Source organism: Mauremys mutica, chromosome 9 (assembly GCF_020497125.1).
Source record: "Mauremys mutica isolate MM-2020 ecotype Southern chromosome 9, ASM2049712v1, whole genome shotgun sequence".
In the NCBI taxonomy this organism is placed as follows: domain Eukaryota; kingdom Metazoa; phylum Chordata; order Testudines; family Geoemydidae; genus Mauremys; species Mauremys mutica.
Window position 1 is genome coordinate 94040363 of NC_059080.1, and position 23439 is coordinate 94063801.

At 39.1% G+C, this 23439-nt stretch overlaps 1 protein-coding gene across 2 annotated transcripts in view; it reads left to right on the forward strand.

The window, feature by feature from the left end:
* Window positions 1–23439, forward strand: part of PIK3CA (phosphatidylinositol-4,5-bisphosphate 3-kinase catalytic subunit alpha) — a 78929-nt gene that overhangs the window by 39209 nt on the left and 16281 nt on the right. For both annotated transcript variants that reach the window (XM_045029945.1, XM_045029946.1), the window contains 7 exons: window positions 978–1063; window positions 10823–10928; window positions 12460–12612; window positions 12733–12867; window positions 21772–21896; window positions 22278–22359; window positions 22918–23082. In XM_045029945.1, coding sequence (XP_044885880.1) covers window positions 978–1063; window positions 10823–10928; window positions 12460–12612; window positions 12733–12867; window positions 21772–21896; window positions 22278–22359; window positions 22918–23082 — 852 coding nt within the window. The remainder of the gene's footprint in view (window positions 1–977; window positions 1064–10822; window positions 10929–12459; window positions 12613–12732; window positions 12868–21771; window positions 21897–22277; window positions 22360–22917; window positions 23083–23439) is intronic.

The following is a 23439-nucleotide window of genomic DNA, read 5'->3' on the forward strand; positions in this document are numbered from 1 at the left end:
AAGTTGAAAGTAGTGTGCACACACGCTGCTCTCAATGCCACCTTAAATTCAGGCCCATGCTTTCAAACTTGGCTGCCTGAAATACCTAAATCTTTCTTTAGGTATCCAAATACATTACCTGATTTTTTCAGAGTTTTTTAGCACCCTCAGCTGACATTGATTTCAGTGGGTACTAGGAATTACATGACATATTAGAAAATTAGGCCACTTGTTTTAGACACCCAAATCTGAGAATTTTGGTCTTATTCATTTAATAAGAAGCATCATAAAACTTCTAAAATGTTCCCTTTTTACATACTATTGTAGCTTACTGTCTATGAAACCCAAAGCATTGAGGTTCTGAGTTGAATGCTTAGCAATTTTGTAGTATCAGGTCTTAATTTGGTGATTTATCTAAAATAAACTTGGGGAGAAGCAGGAAAAACTAAGTAAGGATGTTTCTTGTGTATCTTAAAACAACAAATACTATGCTTAACGAGCCATTACTGTAAGAACTGGGACAAGTTTTTGTTTGAACAGTTCTGAGGACAAGTTTACTACCCTTACTTGAAAGAGAAAAAAGAAGGGGGGATAATTGTGTTCAGCATAAACTCTTACCACCCTAGCTCTTTTGTGTGCTTGGAAGTTGCTCAGTTTATCCTTCCATCCCCATGGCTTGCCCTGGTAATCAAGGATAAATTCCAGTTATGTTACTTCTTAAAGTTATTATTTGAAATGCAGTCATAACTAACTTTGAAATGGTGATGCAGAGATAGTAAACTAAAATTTTCTTCCAGAAGCACAGTAAGAATACTTTATAGTATGTGAACTCATTTATGCCATATAGCTTTTTTTCTCAAATTGATAGAAATTAAAGTGTGACACATGGTTTTAATCAGCATCTACTAGTGTTGGTATTTACAGTAAAACCTTTGTTCAGACTAGGGTCTGGCATTCAAATGAATTCAGGTGCTAATGCTTAAACACGTTATTTTCAGATCTATGTCCGAACTGGTATCTACCATGGAGGAGAACCGTTATGTGACAATGTGAATACTCAAAGGGTACCTTGTTCCAATCCCAGGTAAATAATGTTACTGTAACAATTCAGGGAAATCTGATTTCCAGAGTTTTCTAAAGCAGAAATAGATTCTGTCAGTACCAGTTTTTACCATCAAGCAGGGTCCCTGGCTGGGGAGTATCATTAAGATAGTAGGCCCCATCGAGGGAAAAAAAGCAGCCTTATTTTCTAAAAGGAAGTACTGAAAATCATTTATCATAAATGAAAACCGTTCTTATTTAGCATGTGTATAGCTGTCTAAGAATTATAATTAATCACTGGAGTTTTCCTTTTAAATTGATCACTCATTTCCTTTTCCAAATTTGTTTAATTGGATTAATTTAGGCTTTGCAGATCTTCATTTTGTCTTGTAAAATGTTATGTAAAAGCAGCAACCTTTTACTCAACAGGTCTATTCTCTACATGTATTCAGTTTTGTCTGTGACCCAAAAATTTGCTACATTTCCCCTTTTTGTTTTACAATACAGAACCAGCATAGCTACTGGAAATTGAGCTGGATTCTGTTCTGGCTTGTGACTTGTTAGCAAAGCTCCAGTTGCAAGTTCAAATTCTGTTTGTGACATGCAACAGTTCTTTTCAGAGGGTTGCACAAGTGTTTGCCCTGCAGAATCTATCACTATGACAAAAAGACAAACATAGCTTGACTTTGAGATCCCAAGGTGTGTTTGCAGAGCTGGCTGCTTAACATATTGTTTTCTATCACTTGTTCTGTTGATCTCATGCTAGAATCTGGGTACATGACTGGGGTTCCTAGGCAATATCATAATACAAACAGTCTGTTTGGGCAATTGTTTTTCAATGAGTGAGGCATAATAAACAGGGAACCTCACAATGCAGTTTAATAGAATCACTTCTCAAAATAAAACCACACTTTGCCAGGGGTCTCAAACACAGTGTGGCCCGTGGAGTTATTTCCTGCAGCCTGCCATGGGCACCCACTCCACCGGCAGCCAAGATCCCCTCACCCCCCACCCCCCTCATCCTTCCCCCCTGAGCACGCCGCGTCCCTGCTCCTCCGCCTACTTCCTAGCACTTCCTGCTGCCAAACAGCTGTTTGGCGGCACTTAGGACTTTCCAGGAGGGAGGGGGGGAGGAGCAGGGACACAGTATGCTCGGGAGGAGGTGGAGAAGAGGCAGGGCCGGGGCAGGGATTTGGGGAAGGAGTTGGAATAGGGGCAGGGAGGGGAAAGGGACTTTGGGGAAGGGGTTGGAATGGGGGTTGGGAAAGGGTGGGAAGAGGCAGGGCGGGGGTGGGGCCTCATGGACTAGATGAGCAGTCTGAGGTATGAAGTTCAGCATGTATGATTCTTTGCTGTGAGTAGTTGGGAAGAATATTTGTTAAAGTGGCAACGTATTTTGTAAGAATAATTACTTTAAAAAGTTCCTGCCATTACAGCTATGTTGATAGACTGTTAGTGTAGATCATCATCAGTGTTACTGACCACATAAGGAATAGTTACAGGTGTTTATATTTTATTAAAACCCCTTTTTGCATTACAGTTTTTAAAAAGTTGTTAAATTGACTTCTAATAGCATAGTATATATTTATTGTGTGTGTGTGTGTTTCATTTTTTACTATACTTTTGTATCGTTGTATGAAAAGGGTTTCAGTGTTGTGGCCCTTGGGCCAACGTACTAGTCCTCATGTGGCCCTCGTGGTGATTTGAGTTTGAGATCCCTGCTTTAAGTGGAAACCTTTTTCACTATCAACATGTTGGATTGTGATTAATCAATGTCCACCAACCCAACACAAGCCACTGGGGAGGGGAAAATGCTGTGAGGGCTTCAGGGCAACTGGAAGTCTGGAATTAGGATGCCCCTGAAATATGGCAGGACAGGGAACAGAAAGAGCTTTACAAAATATAGGAATAGATACTGTTAGGGAAAAGTTTTGTAAGTGAGAAGAGAAAAGTGCATAAATAAAAATACAGAGGAAAAGGTGGAATTGACATACAGTGTGGCCCATGTAAAGAAGAGCTACTAGGCAAAGAGAAGATCAGAGAGCAATTCACTAGAATGGAAATTAATTGATTTGAAAACCTAAATAAATTAGATCTATTTTCATTTGTGTCTAACAACGAAATGTGGAATTTCAAATAGTGGTGATGTAAATACAAAATGTGCGTGGTACAAATGTATGCAAGTGAATTTAAAACAAAGGTTTTAATCTCTAAAAAGTACTTTGCAATTTCTTCAATGCTCGTTCTCTGGCTATAATGATATTTGTGGGGACTCAGTATCTGCCTGGATCAGACCCAGAGTGTATTGAAAAATAATTCCAAATTCACATTTTCTGTCTGATTGACCTTGCATATCTTTAGAAAAGTTTATTAGCTGGTACTTAAATTGTGTTTGCAAACACTACTTCTCTCCAAGGGAATGAATAGATATTCTACTAGGCCTGTTAATTATATAATATATGGCTATTAAAAAATAATTTCTCTCTCCCAGTAGCTATGGTTCAGTTTATCTGCAGTGTTAATATAGTGTATGGATATTTGGGGAGGAAGTCTCTTTAGGGAAAAAATGATGAAAGGTGTTAGTCCAGAACATTATCATATTCATCAAAAAAGTTTTTCCATTCTTTGTCTTCAGCCACTGGCTCTTCTCCAAAACTCTTGAGGCTGCAAGATAGCCATTTTCCCCCTGTATTGTAATTTCAGGGGAAGGAACTTTCAGGAAAAGTTGTCCCTCCATATCCCTAGTCTTCTGGTAGCAGGAACTAGCAGCCAACAACAGGGATTGCGGCTGTATCGGGGGTTCTGAATTGTGTAGTTCTGTAGTGACTGCAGCATGAATCCACTTAAAGGGAATCTTTTCAACCATGCTGTACTTTAGCTCCCTACTATGTGAGAGGCTATGCGCACTTTTGTTTTTCCATCCCTGAGGTGGTCATGTGGATGGAAACGAAGGTGGCTTATACTGACAGCCACTGCCTCTGAAGTTTACACTCATAAGCTTCATGACAGGCCAACCTTTTCTCTTGGTGGAGGATTATAACACTTGATATAGCTCATTTGTATTCCAGAATCTGCATCCGTATCCCTTTTGCATTAGCCTCTTGCAGGGGGGCTTCATCCACCCAAGACAAGAAACCAAACATAGCAGCACTATACTGGTTCATGAGGACCAGAAAGTGAATTGACTATAAGCAGACTGGTCTAGTTTCACTATCCATGCTGAGTAAACAATACAAATGGTAACAAAAAATAAAATCTAATGTGTCCTACGTATTGTTAATAGGAAAATGAATGATCTTGTTAGCCTTGGTTCAACTCTCCCACTCACCAAAAGAGCTGTTGATGTGGAAATTCACCAAGCTCTGATCTCTCTGTTGCTGAGTTCCCCCTCTCAGACCATCACTTGGTCTTTTTCAGTATCGCTTATTGGCACACTCCCCCTGTCACTTGACCTTTCCATATTTTGACTGGAAAGAATCTATTAGAATTATTTTGAGGGGGTCAACAAGCATCTGGGCAAGGGTCATCCAGTGCATATAGTGTACTTGGACTTTCAGAAAGCCTTTGACAAGGTCCCTCACCAAAGGCTCTTAAGCACAGTAAACAGTCCTGGGATAAGAAGGAAGGTTCTCTCATGGATCAGTAACTGGTAAAAAGAAAACAAGAGGTCAGTTTTCACAATGGAGAGAGTAAATAGTGGTGTTCCTCAAGAGTTCATACTGGGACCAGTGATGTTCAACATATTCCTAAATGATCTGGAGAAAAGGGTAAACAGTGAAGTAGAAAAGTACAAAATTACTCAAGATAGCTAGGTCCAAAGCAGACTTTGAAGAATTACCCAGTTTTGTGAGATCCTTTTGTAACTGGACAGCAAAATCGCAGATGATATTCAGTGTTGATAAATGCAAAGTAATACACGCTGGAAAATATAATCCTAACTCTATATACAAACTGATGGGGTCTAAATTAGTTATCACTCAAGAAAGAGATCTTGGCGTCATTGTGGATAGTTCTCTGCAAATATATGCTTAATGTGCAGCTGCAGTCAAAAAAGTTAACAATGTTAGGAACCATTAGAAAAGGGTTAGATAATAAGGCAGAATATATCATAATGCCACTATATAAAGCCATGGTATGCCCATACTTTGAATTTTTGTTGCCCCATCTCAAAAAAGATATATTATAAATGAAAAGGGTACAGAGAAGGGCAACAAAAATGATTAGGGGTATGAAACAGCTTCCATATGAGGAGAGAGAAAAGGACTGGGACTGTTCAACTTGGAGAAAGAGACGACCAAATGGGGATAGGATAGAAGTCTATAAAATCATGAATGGTGTGGAGGAAATGAGTAAGAGGGTGTTATTTGTCCCTTCATTTAACACAAGAACCTGAGGTCACAGGATAAAATTAAAAGGCAGCAAGTTTAAAACAAAGAAAAGGAAGCACTTCTTCACACAACGCACAGTCAGCCTTTGGAACTCATTGCCAGAAGATGTTATGAAGGGCAAACTAGGTTCAAAAAAGAATTAGATAAGTTCATGGAGGATAGGTCCATCAATGGCCATTGGCCAAGATGATCAGGGATGCAATCCCATGCTCTGAGTGTCCCTAAGCCTCTGGCTTCCAGGAGCTGGGACTGGATGGCAGGGGATGGATCACTCAACAATTGCCCTGTTCTGTTCACTCCTGCTGAAGCATCTGGCACCAGCTGCTGTCATAAAACAGAATACTGGCCTAGATGGACCCTTGGTACATCCCGGTATGGCCATTCTGACATTCTTATTTCCAATCCAATGCTAACAACTTGTCTGCTTTCAGCCCTCTCTTCTACTGTTATGGTGGTTGATTCTCTGTTTCGCCTCTCCTCCATCCTTACCCTTTTGCTCCTCTCTCCATTTGCAAGGTCCGCCCTACCATCTCCCCAGTCCTGGCTCACTCTCAATAGCTGCTTCCTCTGTTCCTGCTCCCCTGCCATGGAGCATCTCTGGCAGAAATTCTGTGACCAGGCTGACCTTCCTCCACTACAGATTTGTTCTTTCCTCTCTAAGTTCTGCCATCTTCCTAGCTAAACAACTCTACTTCTCCAACTTAATTACATCTCAACAACCACCTTATCTCCCTTTTCCCTTTCATTTCTAAGGTTATTGAACACGTTGTTTACAATTGCTGTCTGGAGTTCCTCCTTTCTAGTTCCATCTTAGACCCTCTCCAGTCCAGCTTCTGTCTCTTGCTCTCAACTGAAACTGCTCTTGCCAATGGTCTCTTCTTAGCCATATCTCAGAACTAGTACTCCATCCTCATCCTCGTTGACCTGATAGTTGACCATTCTCTTCTTCTTGAAATCTTATCCTCCCTTAGCTTCCATAACTGTTTTCTCCTTCTCCTAGTTCTCCTCCTAACTCTCTCATTGCTCCTTCAGCGTGTCCTTTGGAGGATCTTCATCATGCTGTCTCCCAATTTTGTGGGGGATTCTGCAGGGCTCTGTCCCTGGTCCCCTTCTCTTCTCCCTCTGCACCTCTTTCTCTGGGTAATCTCCTCCACAAACACAAATTCAACTCTATGGGGCCAACTCACAGACCTCTCTACTCTGTCTCCTTCTGTCCAAACTAATATCTTAGCGTTTCTCTCTGAAATCTCCTTTTGGCTGTCTTGCTGTCAGCCCAGGTGCAACATGGCTACAAGAGAGCTCTTTATCTTCCCCTTGAAGGCCTCCCAGCTGCCTCTTTTCTTTTTCCTGTGAACAACCCCACTTGCCTGCCTGTTGCTCATACGCATAATCTTTGACTCAGACCTCTCTCTAGAGCCTCACATCCAACCTACATCAAAGTCTTCTTGATTCTTTCTGCATGACAACTCCAAGATATAACCTTGCCCATCTATTCACACAACTAAAACTCTTGTCCAGCCTTTCATCAATGCATATCTCAAATACTGCAATATCCTTTTTTCTGGCCTTGGTAAATTCAGTCTTACCATTCAGAATGCTGCTACGAAAGCCTGTCGCTTTAACCATGTCACCCCTTTCTTTATGGCTCTCCACTGACTTCCCCCTTCTCTCTTGCATCAAACCTGTTACTCATCTTCACTTTCAGAGCCCCTTACAGCCTGCACTACCTATCATCTCTCATTCACTACCAAGATGTTGACTCTTGCCTCCGATTGGTCAATGATGACAGCATCCATCCTCTAACTGTTAAGTTTTCAAACACCTTTGTGCTTTCTCCCATGCTGACCCTGACACATTAAAGGAGTTCTGAGTAAATAGTTGCAAAGCTACATCAATATCCTCCTTCAAACTCTCTCCTTTTCTGTGATGGCTCCAAAAAACTGGACAAAAACTAGGCCACTTGTGCACAGACGCCACAGCCTGTCATTCTGACCATTGCTGTCTCATTGTGTCCTTATATTCCCCCATCTATCTGTAGCCATCTGTTTTGTCTCTTGGTTTTATACTTAGATTACAAGCTGTTTGTGGAAGGAACTGTCCTTCCACTTAGCACAGTGAGTTCCTGATCCATGACTTCAGGCTCCAAGGTGCTACGATAATACAGGTAACACAAGAACTAGGGGGCACCAAATGAAATTAATAGGCAGCAGGTTTCAAACAAACACAAGGAAGTGTATTTTTCACCCAACGCACAGTCAAGCTGCGGAGCTCCTTGCCAGAGGATGTTGTGAAGGCCAAGACTATAACAAGGTTCAAAAAAGAACTAGATGAATTCATGGAGGATAGGTCCATCAATGGCTATTAGCTAAGATGGGCAGGGATGTTATCCCTAGCCTCTGTTTGCTAGAAGCTGGGAATGGGCAACGGGATGGATCACTTGATGATTACCTGTTCTATTCATTCCCTCTGGGGCACCTGGCATTGGCCACTGTCAGAAGACAGGATACTGGGCTAGATGGATCTTTAGTCTGATCCAGTATGGCCGTTCTTATGTTCTTAAATAATATCAGTCTCCTTTTAAGCAGAAATCCAAAGAGTAAGGTCTATGTAGGACTAAGGGAGCATTATTGGTACACTTGCAACTTTTAAGAACTTAATGTTTGCTTTGAAAATGCTGCTTTTTAGCATTTTGTGTTAGCTTTTCAATTCTTCCATGAGCATAGTCAATTTTTAAAAGCTGATGCCCTCTTCGAACAGAGGAAATCTAACTTGGCAACCCAACAAAGAAAATATAATTATGCATCTTTGCTTTTGTAGGGCAATAGCCAAACATATCAGTTGATATATTCAACATGTTTTAAGAAGTCTATAACAACAATAATAATGATAATACTTGGTAGTTCTGTAGAGCCAAACTCTGCTCTTTGACACCCAAGTGTAAATTTGAAGTAACTCCATTAACTTCAGTGGAGTAACCCCAGAATTAGTGTTTGCAGCAGAGAGCAGAGTATGTGCCCGTTTATTATTTATATGGAGGTTAAAAGGTGATGGAACTCCAGAAATTGCCTTCATGTACAGAGTATGTAATGCTGGGGAGTTATTGAGATGAAAACCCCTACTGTCACTTATGAAAGACTGTAAAATTTCAATCCAGCTGTTCTGTAAAATGAAGTATTTGAAGAAACCTTTTCTCTCGTTTGTAATTATAAGTCTTTACAGCCTTATTTTATTAGTTACAGTGCAGTAATTGAAACAGGTTGCACTCACTGTTCTTCAGGCTTCTCTGACTTTCATTGGCTAACAGACATCCTGTACTAAATTCAAGTATTCTTCTCCAGTATTAATTGTTTCCTGTGCAGTTTACTACTGTACAATTCAACAGAATCATAATTAATATAGCTATGCAAATATTTGGAAAGTATCCATTAGCTAGCTAGGAAATTATTCTTTGTATTACACTGTTGTACAGGAAGTATTGCTGTAAATCAGTGATATTCAACCTTTTTTCATTTGCGGACTGTTAAAAAAATTTCAAATGGAGAGGCTGACCCCTTTGGAAATCTTAGACATAGTCTACAGACTCCCAAGGATCCACAGACCACAGGTTGAAAACCACTGCTGTAGATTGTTGGCATTTAGTAAATACAAATACCAAATTTGTAGCGAAACTTAACCTTGAGAAGAAAACACAGTATTTTATCATACCCGGGAAAAGGAAGTGTACAGCAGGGAGAAGAGTGATGAAACACTGGTTTTTACTAAATGTAAAACTGACCAGTAGTGTGAGACAGTTTTTCATTCATTTCCTCTTATGATTTATATCCTCAGAATTGAATTTTTTTTTCTTCCACTTGTCTGTGATAATACTTCCTCTACAACTTGGGAGGGGAGGGAGTTTCTTCAGAGAGCGTCTATTTACATATTAATATGGCTACGTTTTAGTCATGGGTATTTTCAGTAAAAGTCACAGGTAAGTCATGGGCAGTAAACAAAAATTCATGGCCCGTGACCTGTCCATACTTTTTTACTAAAAATACCAGTGAATAAAACTTGGGGAGTGGAGGGGTGGTGCCTGGGGGCCCTGTGGGTGCTGGGGAAGGGCAGCCTGGCTGTTGCGGGGGGCATAAGTGGTGGCGCACAGGCTGGGACCCCTGCTAGTGTTGGGGCATGGGGGTTAGCAGGCTCCCTACGTGGCTCCATGCCTCCTCCCGCCCCCTGAGCAACAGCAGAGTTTGGGTGTGGGAGGGGGAAGGGGGTTGAGGCACAAGACGGGGTGAGGCAGGCTCTGGGTGGCGTTTACCTGGGAGGGCTCCCTGGAAGCGACGACACCCCCCTCGCTCAGCTGCTAGGCAGAGGCGTGGCCAGGCACTTTCCCCACAGCTCCCATTGGCTGTGATTCCTGGCCAATAGGAGCTGCAAAGCAGAGCTCTGGGCAGAGGCAGCATGCAGAGCTGCCTGGACACGCCTCTACCTAGCAGCTGAGCAAGGGGGATGTCGCTACTGCCGAAGGGCCTCCCAGGTAAGTGCCACCCAGAGCCCGCCTAGCCCCAGCCGCCTGCCCCCTCCCACACCCAAACTCTGCTGCTGGCAGGGGCGCGGCGGTCCAAGACTGGCCCAGCAGCAGCACGGGCTGCCTGAGCTGCCCCTGAGCCAGGCGTGCTGGCTGCTGCAGAAGTCTCAGAAAGTCACAGAATCCGTGACCTCCATGACAAACCCGCAGCCTTACATATTAGTTATATCATGTTCTGACGTGCTTAGATTTTTTGCTCGACTTAAGCCTACTAAAGTGCTTAAAAGTACGTGGCTCTATATTGTAATGTAACTATAAATATGGCATTGTTTCCGAATGATCCCAATACTGAGTTTACAAGTAGAAACACACATTTTCTTCTAACTAGCTCTTGTAATTCAAACTGGGCTCTGAAAGTCAAGCCAACTTCTTTACTTCGTATGCATCTTCATGAATAGTTAAAGATTTTGCAGGCCAAATTAAATCCTCAATAACAACCATGCAAACCCATGTCTTCAGACTAGGCCTACATTGACAATTACAGTCAGGGAGTCTGCGCAAGTGTTGATTAAATTTGGTAAACAATTCTATTGATGAGATGCCCAAGAAGGAATAAAATCCAGCTCACTTTCTCTGAGCAACATTGGTTCTGCAGGGCTAACCAGAGTAAAAAGCAGTAAGGACTTTGGTGACTAAAAACAGTAGACGTGGCAGGAGGCTGATCTGCTTAATCAGAGCCATTTTGATGATGTTGCTCTTCTAGAGTAGAAATATATATTTAATATCCTTGGAGGAGGAACAAACTCTGATTTTTCCATATCAATTTGTGGCTATTTACTAACTAAAGTGTACTGAGTTTTATCTGTTTTAACCTGGTTTTTATTTTACTTTTAAAATTCCACAGATGGAATGAATGGCTGTCATATGACATGTACATTCCTGATCTCCCACGTGCTGCTCGGCTTTGCCTTTCCATCTGCTCTGTTAAGGGAAGAAAGGGGGCTAAGGAGGTAAAATAATTAATAATTTTAATAGTTCTAATGTGTTGTAAGATAAAACTCCAGGCAGCCAAATTTGGGAAGAACAGTTGGTCAACACTTCAGTAGAAGTTGGTCTTACCAAAATCTTTTATCTTCTTGAATTTTTATTTGATTAAAATATCACCTAAGATGTATAGAAACTTCTCTTAACTTTATTGACTACAAATTATTTTTTTTGTTACCTGATATATTTGTTGTGTATTATCCATGCAGTATTAATTGTGGTCTGTATTGTTGAACAGAAAGGGTTAGGCCAAAATTTTCAAACGTGGGTGCCTAAAGTTAGGTTCCTCAAGCCATTCTTAGGCGCCTAAAAAATACAGGTGTGTGTGTGTGTGTGTGTGTGTGTGAGAGAGAGAGAGAGAGAGAGAGAGAAGGTGCTGAGCACTTGTATCTCCTTTTGACTTAAATGGGAGTTGGGGTTGCTAAGCAATTTGGAAAAAAAAAAACCAGCAAGCTTTTCTGAGGGTGCCTAAAATGTAGGTTTTTGGATCCTAACTTTAAGCATCCAGGCTCAAAAAGTTTGGTCTTAAGTATATGTGTAGGTGTGTTCTGATGTACCATCCATTTTTTATATGTTCGTGAGTGTATAAGACTTTGCAATTTTGTGCAGTTTAAAATCCTTGAAAGACTGACTTGAGGAAAAAATCCTGGTAGGCAGTTGTAACTGTTTAGATTGTGTTCTTTGAAATGATTGTCACAGCAGCTGACAAGACAAGAGGTTTGAAGTCTCACAGGGAAGTATGCTACAACTGTCATAATTTGCTCTCTGCTAACCTACATATTTGATAATCCATACTTTCTCACACACTGTCTCTCCACATTTGACAGTAAGGGTTTAATAGCAGAGACATAGTGCTGTAATGATGTCTCATAACAAATCTTGTAATATGATCTGTAATATATTGTGTAAATTAAGTATTATCACAATTAATTAAAACTAGATTTGTCAAAATAAACAGAGTACAACTTGAAATGTAATTCTTGCCTTTTAATTGTTTGCTTTGCTCTTTTTGCTAATTTAAAAAATTGATTAATTATGGTAATACATTATTTATTTATTAATAGCAAGGTTCTACACACTATTTTCCTGAATCCAGCTGACACCTGATATCCAAACAAGATTGCCTGAAAAAAGTATTGAGAAATATCTGATTCAGCTTGCATGCACATGACTTTCATGAGCATGTGTTGTTGTTTTCTTGGTTAGAAAACTTAGAAATCAAGATATAACAAACAAGCAAGTCAAAAATGTAGGCAAAATAGTGGCTGTTAACTATGCTGGCTTTCATTTTGATAAATTATATTATTTCTGGCTTCCCATAGTGTCAATGCACTACAATACAAATAGTGTTTTGATCTACTTTATGATTGTGTGATTCCATAGTTCAGTTTTTCAAAAATCTTTTTCCTCCTCCCGTTATTCCTTGAAATCCAATATTGTACTACAACTTGATCACTCTTCACTCTCATTTATTAATGATCATTTGATCTTTTTAAGGAACACTGCCCATTGGCTTGGGGAAATATAAACATGTTTGATTATACAGACACTCTTGTGTCTGGGAAAATGGCTTTGAATCTGTGGCCTGTGCCTCATGGGCTGGAAGATCTGCTAAATCCTATTGGCGTTACTGGGTCAAATCCAAATAAGGTAAATTGATGCTTATATTCTCATTTCAGCCTTAGTGTAACACATCTACTTGTTCAGATTATAGTGATTTCTAATTTATAATTTGTTTCAGAACAATCATGACAATTCTTTTTTCCTCAGGAAACTCCATGTTTAGAGCTGGAATTTGATTGGTTTAGCAGCCCTGTAAAGTTTCCAGACATGACAGTGATTGAAGAACATGCCAATTGGACTATATCTCGAGAACTAGGGTTTAACTACAGCCATGCGGGGCTGGTAAGGGGAATTTACTTTCCAGGATTAGTTACTAAAACTTTAAAATATTTGCACATTTTGAAGTGCTTTATTTGTGGGGGGAAATATATTTTATATCAAAATACATGAAGCCAAATTTTTTTTGATAAATACCAGACAAAAAGTGGCCAACAGGTTCTGTCTCATGCAGTAAAACATATTGATGCTTCACTGATCAACCAAAATCTTTTAAGGATATAACTGTCTTACTGTGCAAACAGTCCTGGACTTTTTTTCCAGCTTATATAAACAATTTGTCTGGATGTCAGAACGTTATGTTAATTTTGAAAAAATGTAATAGGGTTAGATTCTCCATCAGCGGCACTATTTCTTCTAATTTTTCCCTATTTCCACTCCCTCCCACAATTTCTTGTCTGTTGTGTATATAGGTTTTATCTTTGAAAAATCTTTTTTATAATCTGTAATATGCTCGTAACTTCTTTGGCAATGCTGATCTCTAAGTTCTATGTTCTACCAAACTGCCAAAAGTTAACTTTATTAGCAGTCAGAGATACAGTGTCTTGAGCTGAGTCCCATGCATTCTGCGATTCGGTGGCCTTGAAATTTACCATCAAATCTATCTCTTGCTTCAAATGCTGTGTCCTTTTTTTTTTTTTTTAAATTAAATTATATTTCTAGCCCTGATAGACTCATAGACTTTAAGGTCAGAAGGGACCATTATGATCATCTAGTCTGACCTCCTGCACAACGCAGGCCACAGAATCTCACCCACCCACTCCTGTAACAACCCCCTAACCTATGTCTGAGTTATTGAAGTCCTCAAATTGTGGTTTAAAAACCTCAAGGTGCAGAGAATCCTCCAGCAAGTGACCTGTGCCCCACGCTGCAGAGAAAGGCGAAAAACCTCCAGGGCCTCTGCCAATCTGCCCTAGAGGAAAATTCCTTCCTGACCCCAAATATGGTGATCAGTTAAACCCTGAGCATGTGGGCAAGACTCACCAGCCAGCACTCAGGAAAGAATTCTCTGTAGTAACTCAGATTCCACCCCATCTAGCATCCCATCAGACCACTGGGCATATTTACCTGCTAATAATCAAAGATGAATTAATTGCCAAAATTAGGCTATCCCACCATACCATCCCTTCCATAAACTTATCAAGCTTAGTTTTGAAGCCAGATATGTCTTTTGCCCCCGCTACTCCCCTTGGAAGGCTGTTCCAGAACTTCGTTCCTCTAATGGTTAGAAACCTTCATCTAATTTCAAGTTTAAACTTCCTGATATGCAGTTTATATCCATTTGTTCTTGTGTCCACATTGGTACTACGCTTAAATAATTCCTCTCCCTCCCTGATATTTATCCCTCTGATACATTTATAAAGAGCAATCATATCTCCCCTCAGCCTTATTTTGGTTAGGCTAAACAAGCCAAGCTTTTTGAGTCTCCTTTCATAAGATAGGTTTTCCATTCCTCGGATCATCCTAGTAGCCCTTCTCTGTACCTGTCCCATCCTTCTTAAACATGGGAGACCAGAACTGCACACAATATGATTAAGTTGAAAACCTCAAAAATGTGAATGAAAACCAATTCAGTGGTTTCTTCCTGAAACAATAGCTCTTATATGTAAACTCAGTCATGTCAAAAGACTGTTGGCACTGAAACCTAAAAATGGTAGTTTAGGTCCAGTTTACTTCAGAATCCCATTGGGCCATGAGTATATGGTATGACCTTAGAAGACTGATGCTAAGTGCTTTTCCAAACCATTCAGACTGTTTTATTTTGTACATCTGTTTTGTTCTGGCTGGGCCAAACATGAGTGGTGCTGCCACCCCAAGAGCCAGGTCGCAATGCCACTCAGTCAAATTTGGCCTGGCTGCCTCCACACATCTCCCTGAAATTAATTTGAAAATGTTGGTCAGCATGGACTGCACCATGTCTGCAAACTCTTCAAAATGCTTTTCCCTGCCCATGAGCGCAACCTCGGCTTGCTTGGGTTCAGCTTCAGCCAGCTGTTCTTTGTCTTTGAGCTGATCTTATCCAAGCACTGGGCTGCCCTAGTGGCATGGCCATGTGTGGTGAATGATAAGTAGGGCTCTGTGTTGTCTACATATTGCAGGCTCCTTCTATTACCATTATTGGTCAAAGTTTCAAACATAGGTGGCTAGAGTTATGTGCGCTTCACCTTCTTTAAAACAAGCACACAGAATTCAGACTTGGGTGTCATATTTTGAAGATAAATAAGGAATAAATTGTGTCTTTAAGATGCAGTCCTGAATAAGAGGGGAAAGGGTAATTTAGGCACACTGCCCGTGGGAGCATCAGGTGCAGAGTGAATAGAAATCAGTGATTTCTTTTGAAAAACTAAAACATAATTTTTATTTAAATTAGATATTTTTTATTAAATTGTTTTTTAAAAATAACTCTTTAAAATGAAATCTGAATGTAATACAAAATATGTTAAATCCTAAACTTCTTATTATCTCTTAAAACATTTTAAATGAGAAATAAATATGCTGAATCCATGAGCCTCTACCAAAAACTGAGTTAAAGGCTGCTTTTTTATAAAGAATGAAAATGGGAAAAAAACCTTAACTTTTGAGATCAAGCTTTGAGTATGGCACAGTAGGTCATGTACTGTATTAAGGGCTTGTTTTGTATAATAAAAATAAATTGCATATGCTGTTGTGTTTAATTAAATTCTAGTTGCTATCCTAATACAGCTTGACACAAATCATGAGCAAAAAATTATCTAGTAAATAGGCAATATATCATTCACCATTTTCTAACATGCTAAACATGTCCAATTAATAAAACTGAAAATATTAAGCTATATATAATTGCTTAAGTAACTGTTATAATGTACCAAATCTAGTTCTATTTAGTTGTAAATCAGCATGTTTTAATGGTTATATCAACCAATGAGAATGCACCTTTCTTTAGAAAACAGTTGAAGTACAAATGGAAAAGCTGATTAAAATTGATTATTTAAATTGCCTTGATTTAAATCATTCCACCCTGCTCAGGTGTCACTGAAGCTGAGGGTATGTCTTCACTACCGGCTGGATCGGTGGGCAGCGATTGATCCAGCAGGGATCGATTTATCGCGTCTAGTCTAGATGCGATAAATTGATCCCCGAGCGCTCTCCCGTCGACTCCTGTACTCCAGCTCGGTGAGAGGCGCAGGCAGAGTCGACGGGGGAGCGGCAGCAGTCGACTCACCGTAGTGAAGACACCACGGTAAGTCGATCTAAGTACATCTACTTGTAGCTGAAGTTGCGTAACTTAGATCGATTTCTCCCCCCCCCCCACCCTGCCCCAATTCCTTTGTGCGGCCATGTTAGTGCTAGGCATGATCTAACCCTAAGTGGCCTGATTTTCAGAGAGGTTGAGAAGTTTGAATCTGATTAGAGCAGTGGGTGCTCAGTACCTCTGAGTCAGTTCATTTTATTAGGTGCCTAAATGTGAATTTAGTTGCCTAACTTTACAGTATTGGCTATCATCATCACTGTTGTAACTTACATGATCAAAAGTGTGAAAGAAATAAGTATACAAAGAAATAAAGACACAGTCCCTTCCTTGAAGAGCCTCCTGTTTTTAAATTGTGATCAGAAAGAGAAATGTGAAAGAGAAAGGAGGGACAAAGTTGACAGAAAATTAAGGTAACATGATTGATGTTACTTTATGAACCAAAAGGCATAGCAGTGGGAACAAGAGGCAGATTTTGGTGGTAACATAGGAGGAGATGTGACAAGGTTTGATAAGGGCCTGCATGTGAAAGGAGAAGGAAAGGGACAACTTTAAGATAATACCAAAGTTGTGAGCTTGAGTGAGTACCCAATGGATAGTGGAGTTGTCTGAAACTGGGGAAGGGTGAAGAAGGAAAGACAGTTTATACGTTTGACAGCCTAAGATTGAGGAAGCAGAAGATACTGAAGAAATGCAGTCCTTGATAGATGAGGAGTAGATCTGAGAGTCACTGGCATAGAGGTGATAAGAGATCATCCTTATGTAAGAAGTTGCACAGGAAAAGAGAAGGGGGACTGAGAAAGACTCTGAAAAACCTCAACAAACTTGAAGTGTGATGATAAATCAAAGGCAACACTGAAGGAGATTACATGCAGGTGAAGAACCAGGAAAGAAAGGGCTGTAAGTCCACATAAGATGAAGATAGTTTTGAGAGCTGGGTGGTCAACAGTATTAAAGGTAGCAAAGACTGAAGAGAATGTCCTTAGGATTGGCAAGGGAGAGATCAGTAGTGACTATAGTGAGGGTTTGTAAATTAGTAGTTTCTAAAATATTCATCTCTACAGTAGCTGAAACCTGTCTAGGTTCTTACTTTGAGCCCATGACTGTGGTACCTTTAAAAATTACAAAGCACTCTCCTGACTGTCCCCATTTCTCTTTCTTCAACGTGAAAGTAATAGTATGCAATAGGTGAGAGTTGTAATTCCAGAATGCTGTAGTTTTCTCCCATCTATGGGACAGATTAGTAGTGGGGTTCCTCTGATTATCACAGATAGACACAAATCTGCTCATTAATTACTAGTCCAATTCACCTCAATTGCAGAAGCTGCTTTAAAGTAGGAACGAGGCAGACTTGCAGGATGGTCATGTGAGAATCTAGAAGTTGGGAGTGCATATTTGTATCTTCTTGATTGACTATAAATCTTGAAAGAACAGATGCTTTTTAATTTTTTAGAGGCTTTCTGGTTTCTTTAAGGCTCAAATATAGCCACCTCAGTACTGTTTCTTCTATACTTAGCTGAAACTAGAAAATGCAGAGAGGTATAAATTCTAATAGTTTTTAAAGGCACAACAAAGATGATGTGATATTTTTTGAACTTCAGAAATATTCAGAGTTTGTTTTTCAAGGTTAGGTGGGTGTTTATTTCCTATTGAACCAGCTTGCTCATCCCTATAATACTCAGGAGCGAGATCATAGCAGTTAGAGGTGGAGAAAGGTGTATTAGCATCCATTTCCATGTCAATTCAGTAATGCATAGTGCTACTCATACTCTCTCCTTTTTCTTTTTTTTAACACTGCTACCTACTAAAACTCTAATAATCTCCTACTTTGTCTGCCAAGTATCCTCTTGCTGCTCCTTCTAATCCCTCTTTAAAACATTTTTCATAAAATCTTCCTAAATTTGTTTCATCACTATTGATATTTCCACATCATACCTGTTGTTCCTTATATTGTCTTACCTGTTTTTATCTTATAAGCTCTTTGGGGCAGGAGCTGTGTGTTCTGTAAAGTACCGCGTGTGTTTATGGCTGTATAATAGTAATAACACCAAGTAACGTGAAAATAAAACTTTGGACAAGACAATGCATGCTACACATTCAAGATCCGACACAGACTTAGAGTTTACCAATTACCAATATACTTGTCAAAAATTTTAAATAAGTTTAGTCGCAGATGCTGTGGAAATCACCAGGCCAAGTTACCTTAGTGGTGTTCTATAAAACATCTTCTGTTAACATACAAAACAATAAACGTGTTTTTGTTTAATTTTGAAATGCACTACATTGCATTTTTAACCAATAAATTAGTAGAAATATTTAAGATCAGGCATAGATACTGTTATAATGGAGCATTTATAGATCCATTGTTACGTCAAATATTTCAGAAGCTTTCTCAAATATTAAATGTATATATTATCTACTTTACTGTCCCACACTTCATAGAATTTCAAGTTTTTGATGTTGGCCTCAACAGGATAAATGCATTTTCCCACTGGGCTTGACCTAAACCATGAACTTTCTGACCTAATATACAGGTACATTTTGTCTTATGATCCAACATGTGCAAATACACCTCTACCTTGATATAACGCTTTCCTTGGGAGCCAAAAAAATCTTACCACGTTACAGGTGAAACCGTGTTATATTGAACTTGCTTTGATCTACCGGAGTGCACAGCCCCCCCCCCCCCCGAGCACTGCTTTACCACGTTATATCCGAATTTGTGTTATATTGGGTGGCGTTATATCGAGGTAGAGGTGTAGCTTTAAATAATCTTATTTTACAGTGGTATTAAGTGAAGGTCAAGAAAATGTAGGGATCTTTCCAAATTTATAATGAATTAAAAGCAAATCTAGATTTGAACTGAGCTTCCTGATTCCTGGTCACTTTCTGAAACTTTTATGCTACATTGAATTTACAGGGGGAACTGTCAACTTGAAATCTAGTCAGTTTTGAAAAATGAGTTTCCAGTGCCACCCTTGATCCCCTAAAATCCACTTACCAATGTGTATAGTATGCAAAGAAATTTTCTTTTTTCCCTGCCTGATTACTTTTCAACAAATACCCACACAAACAAGAAGGAAAACTGAATAACTTGTATAGGAAAAAGAGTGAACTAAAGAAACAAACTGAAAAATCATTTTTCTGTAATCACTTTGTTACAGTAATCTTCATTGTTTATAACAGCTGCAGCTATAAAAGGAGTTTCAGAAGTGTGGTTTGTCTTTTAGTTGATGCTTTAACTCTAGACAGTAGCATGTATGCTAGTTCTGTTTCCTTATTTTTAATTTGGCTTTGTTCTACTTGCAACGAGCCTCTACTAGAAGCTAGATAAATGCATGCTTTTAGAAAGTTTTTAATCATATTTTATAAATAGTACATAAATGTGTGACTTTTTTTATAGGATGGAATATATAGCTTCCCCACTCCTGGCATGAATCCTTTATCCACTAACTTACTTCCCATAATTCTCTCTTGCCTTAGGTTTTTTTGTTTTTGTTTTTTTCATAGCATCTCTTGCCATAACATCAAGTATATATCCCAGTTTTTGATGTCTCCGAGACATTTGGAATAGACATTATTGTGCTTTATCTATTACATGTTCTTTTAAAAAAAATTTCCACTGGTGGTAGTTCTAAAGAATTTGCCTCTTCTCATATCTGACTCCAATTCACTTGCTTCAGAAGCTGCTCGCATTAAAGTGCACAGGCTAGAGTGGCTGGATTACTAATCAGGTGGGAGATGGGTGGGGAACAAGTCAAGGAGGGATTTTCAGTAGATATGTGCTGCAAGGGAGTGTGGTATGTTCATTCCCTTTGGAAATGCTCATGACTTAATTTAAGCCATTTTTAAATGTCCCCATATAACACCATGATCCATGCCTTGTGTGAGTTACTATAATAATACAGTAAACAAAAAAATGACATAACTAAAACTGAAGGCAAAGCATAGTACTTCCAGTCTTAAGTATCTATTATGTACCTTTTTTTAAACAGGCAGTAGGTAGCAGTAGGCTATAATCTGTCAGCTCCTCTACATTAAAATATTTTATGTACACTTTAAGACATAATACTCTTTAAAAGACAAAACAATATGTCCGTCTGTCTCTGGATGATTCTAGTTTGGCTTGTTTCTCAAATGAGAACCAGCCACACTTACAGAAAAATCTTCATACCAAGATGTTCTAGGTAGTTCCACAATGATGTTACCCAGTAATCGAGCTCTGAAAGAGGGTTTCTGACAACAAAATGGGAACTTTAGACAAAATTTAGTTTTTAATGCACGGTTCACATGGCAAAGAGGCTTTTCCTTTTGTCATATTTTATAACAACTATGCATCCTGAAGATCTCAAAATGTGAAAGATTTAAAGATGTGTGCAGCTGAATAAAATTAGATGTTTCTGGAGCATTTCAGCTTCCAACAAATAAATGGCAAAAATGATAGCACTTAGAAATAGAGCTGGATGAATAACTGATTTTTCAGTTTGCTGGTTGTACCCAAAAAATGGGAGGAATTTTGTTTTGAGTTGACCCAAAACTTTTTTAGACAAAGTTCAAAATAAAAAAAATGGCTTTTTTTCTGTTAAACTTCATTGAGGTTTATGTAATCAGTTGTTTTGAATCCAAAAATCAATCAATCCAAAATCTTTTATTTTTAAAATGTCATAAAACATATGTTAAATTTTTTGGATTTTTTTTTCATCTGAAACAATTCAGCAAATTTAACACAGTCAGATCTGTAGTTTTTGGTGGAAACAAGTTTAAGATGAAAAATTTCACTATGCTGTGTGAATTGTGGCTCTACATCACTGAAACCCCTTAAGAATTCTGTCTTTTTACACTGCAAACCATTCCACAAACAAAATATCAGAAGCGCCATCACTCTGGCATCATGATGTAAAACGAAGAAGTTTTACACCAACCATAGACTAAAAGTTACTAAATTATGGGAGAAAGAAAGAAGGGGCCAAGGAGTCATGAGTGACCAAGCTGGTTTATTTTATTTTGTATCTATAAAATGGATCTATGTAACAGGCTCTGAGCACACGAAATAACACTAAATGAACTCAATCGCTGGATACACCCAGCTCCCCTAGGGGTTACTTTGAGTGTCCCTACCCCTTTGGGGAATCTGTTCAGCATTAACGAACACTGGCTTTACAGTCACATTGGAAATCAATTTTGAAACTCTCCTGCTGATTTTCAAAGCTTCCTGGACATGTTCCACACTTCCTTTCAGACCTCATATTCACCTATTTTTTCCCCCACATTCTGCTTCTCCAGTCTTAGCTTTTTCTCTGCCCCTTGCAGCAGATTTCCTGGATAGTTTGATAAATGGGGATGGGGTTGTCGCTTTCATCTTATGGTTTATGGGGCTCTTGCTAGAATCTCATTTGATGGTAGTGTGCCAACTGCTATTGTCCCTCCATCCAACTAATTTCTTTGGAATGATATCCCTGCCCGTGGTGGTAAGCAGTTACAAAAATCAAAACACTATAAAGCTAGCACTATTTCATCGTTTTTAAAAATATATAATACAGAGCTTCACTCGGATTGAAAGAAACAACCAACAGATTTTTAATAATAGAGTAGAAATGATGCTACATTATATACATCAGGTATGTAGCTTGCATGAGAGCAGAAAAAAGTGTGGAAGGATAATGTACCATTTTCTTTTACAGAGTAACAGGCTAGCTAGAGATAATGAATTAAGAGAAAGTGACAAAGAGCAACTCCGTGCAATTTGTACACGAGACCCTCTGTCTGAAATTACTGAGCAAGAGAAGGACTTCCTTTGGAGCCACAGGTATAAAGAATCATAAAGATGGGGTTCTGGAATTCTGTAACTTCATAAAACACATGATTGACTTGAATTCTGACTTGTTGTTCACTGTGTTCCGCCTTGCTGTGTTTAGCATTTTAGGAAAGCATATATTACAGTTTTATACGTCTATGGAGGAAAGCTGATGATAGAAGTAATCATTATGTGCCTCAATTCTGCAAACTTACATGCCTGGACAGATACCTGTGCCATGCAGAGCCCTGCTGATTTCAGGGGGACTCTGCAGGCATAAAGATAGATAATATTTCAGGATTGAGGGCCATAGTCTGCTGTGATCAGAGTAAATCTACTTACTGTTTACCTCTAGTTTGTATATGCAAGTTTAAATTTTTTTCTTTCTTACAGACACTATTGTGTAAATACCCCAGAAATTCTACCAAAACTACTTTTGTCTGTTAAATGGAACTCTAGAGATGAAGTAGCCCAGGTAATATACTGCATTCAAGAAACTTGGCTAAAAGACATCATTTTAAACACAGTATTTTGATTTTTAAAAACTATTTTCCTTCAATTTGCATGAAAGTGAGCAATCGTTAGTTAGAATATGTTCTGCTCATGCAATCCATTGGTTGGTGTGTGTTCTTTCCCCCTCTGTGCCTGATCCACAGATGATATGGGTCTGTTACAGCTAGTGGCTTCAGAACCTGGCTGTTTAGTTCAAGAGACTTTTATGCTTTTACCTCTAGAGGTCCCTGGCTCAATCCCTGATGTATTTCTGACCAGTGAGTTACACTGGGTTGACATTACTGACCATGGAATGACTGAGGTTGTAATTCTTACTATAGCTTTTTTTAATAGTGGATAAAATGTTTAGCAGGTTGTAGTTTACATCATTTGTAATTTGTGAGAGCAAAGAGTAAATTCAATTTTTAAACAGGAAAATGATCACTGGTCTTACATGGGTCTATTTCACAATTATTGTTTTGTCCATGCAACTGCTTAAAATGTCTGGATTATGTTGGGTGGTTGTTTTTGTTCCACACAGATGTACTGCTTGGTAAAAGACTGGCCTCCAATCAAGCCAGAACAGGCAATGGAGCTTTTGGACTGTAATTACCCTGACCCAATGGTGCGAGCGTTCGCAGTTCGCTGTCTGGAGAAGTATTTGACAGATGATAAATTGTCTCAGTACTTAATCCAGCTAGTACAGGTACCCTAGCTTGTTCTGTTAAATTAGAGGTTATGTATATTTGTGGCAATTGTTTTTAATTGTTGCTTCTTAAATCTGATGTAGCAAGAAGAAAGAAGAAATCTTGACAAACAGTAATTCCCTAGTGATTCTGGGAAATAGATAATAAATACAGTAGTTGCAACCTTGAAACATCAAACCTGGTTTATTTTACTGTAAATAGGATATGAGATGTTAGGATCCTGTAAGGAGATACAGAGCTGTTCTGCTGATTCACATTTGCAGCCAGACCATTTGTCTTTCTGTAGCATGGACTGGGCAGGTTCCCTGAAGAGGCAATTCTAGAAACCTTAGCAAAATGAGGCTAAAATTTGCTTG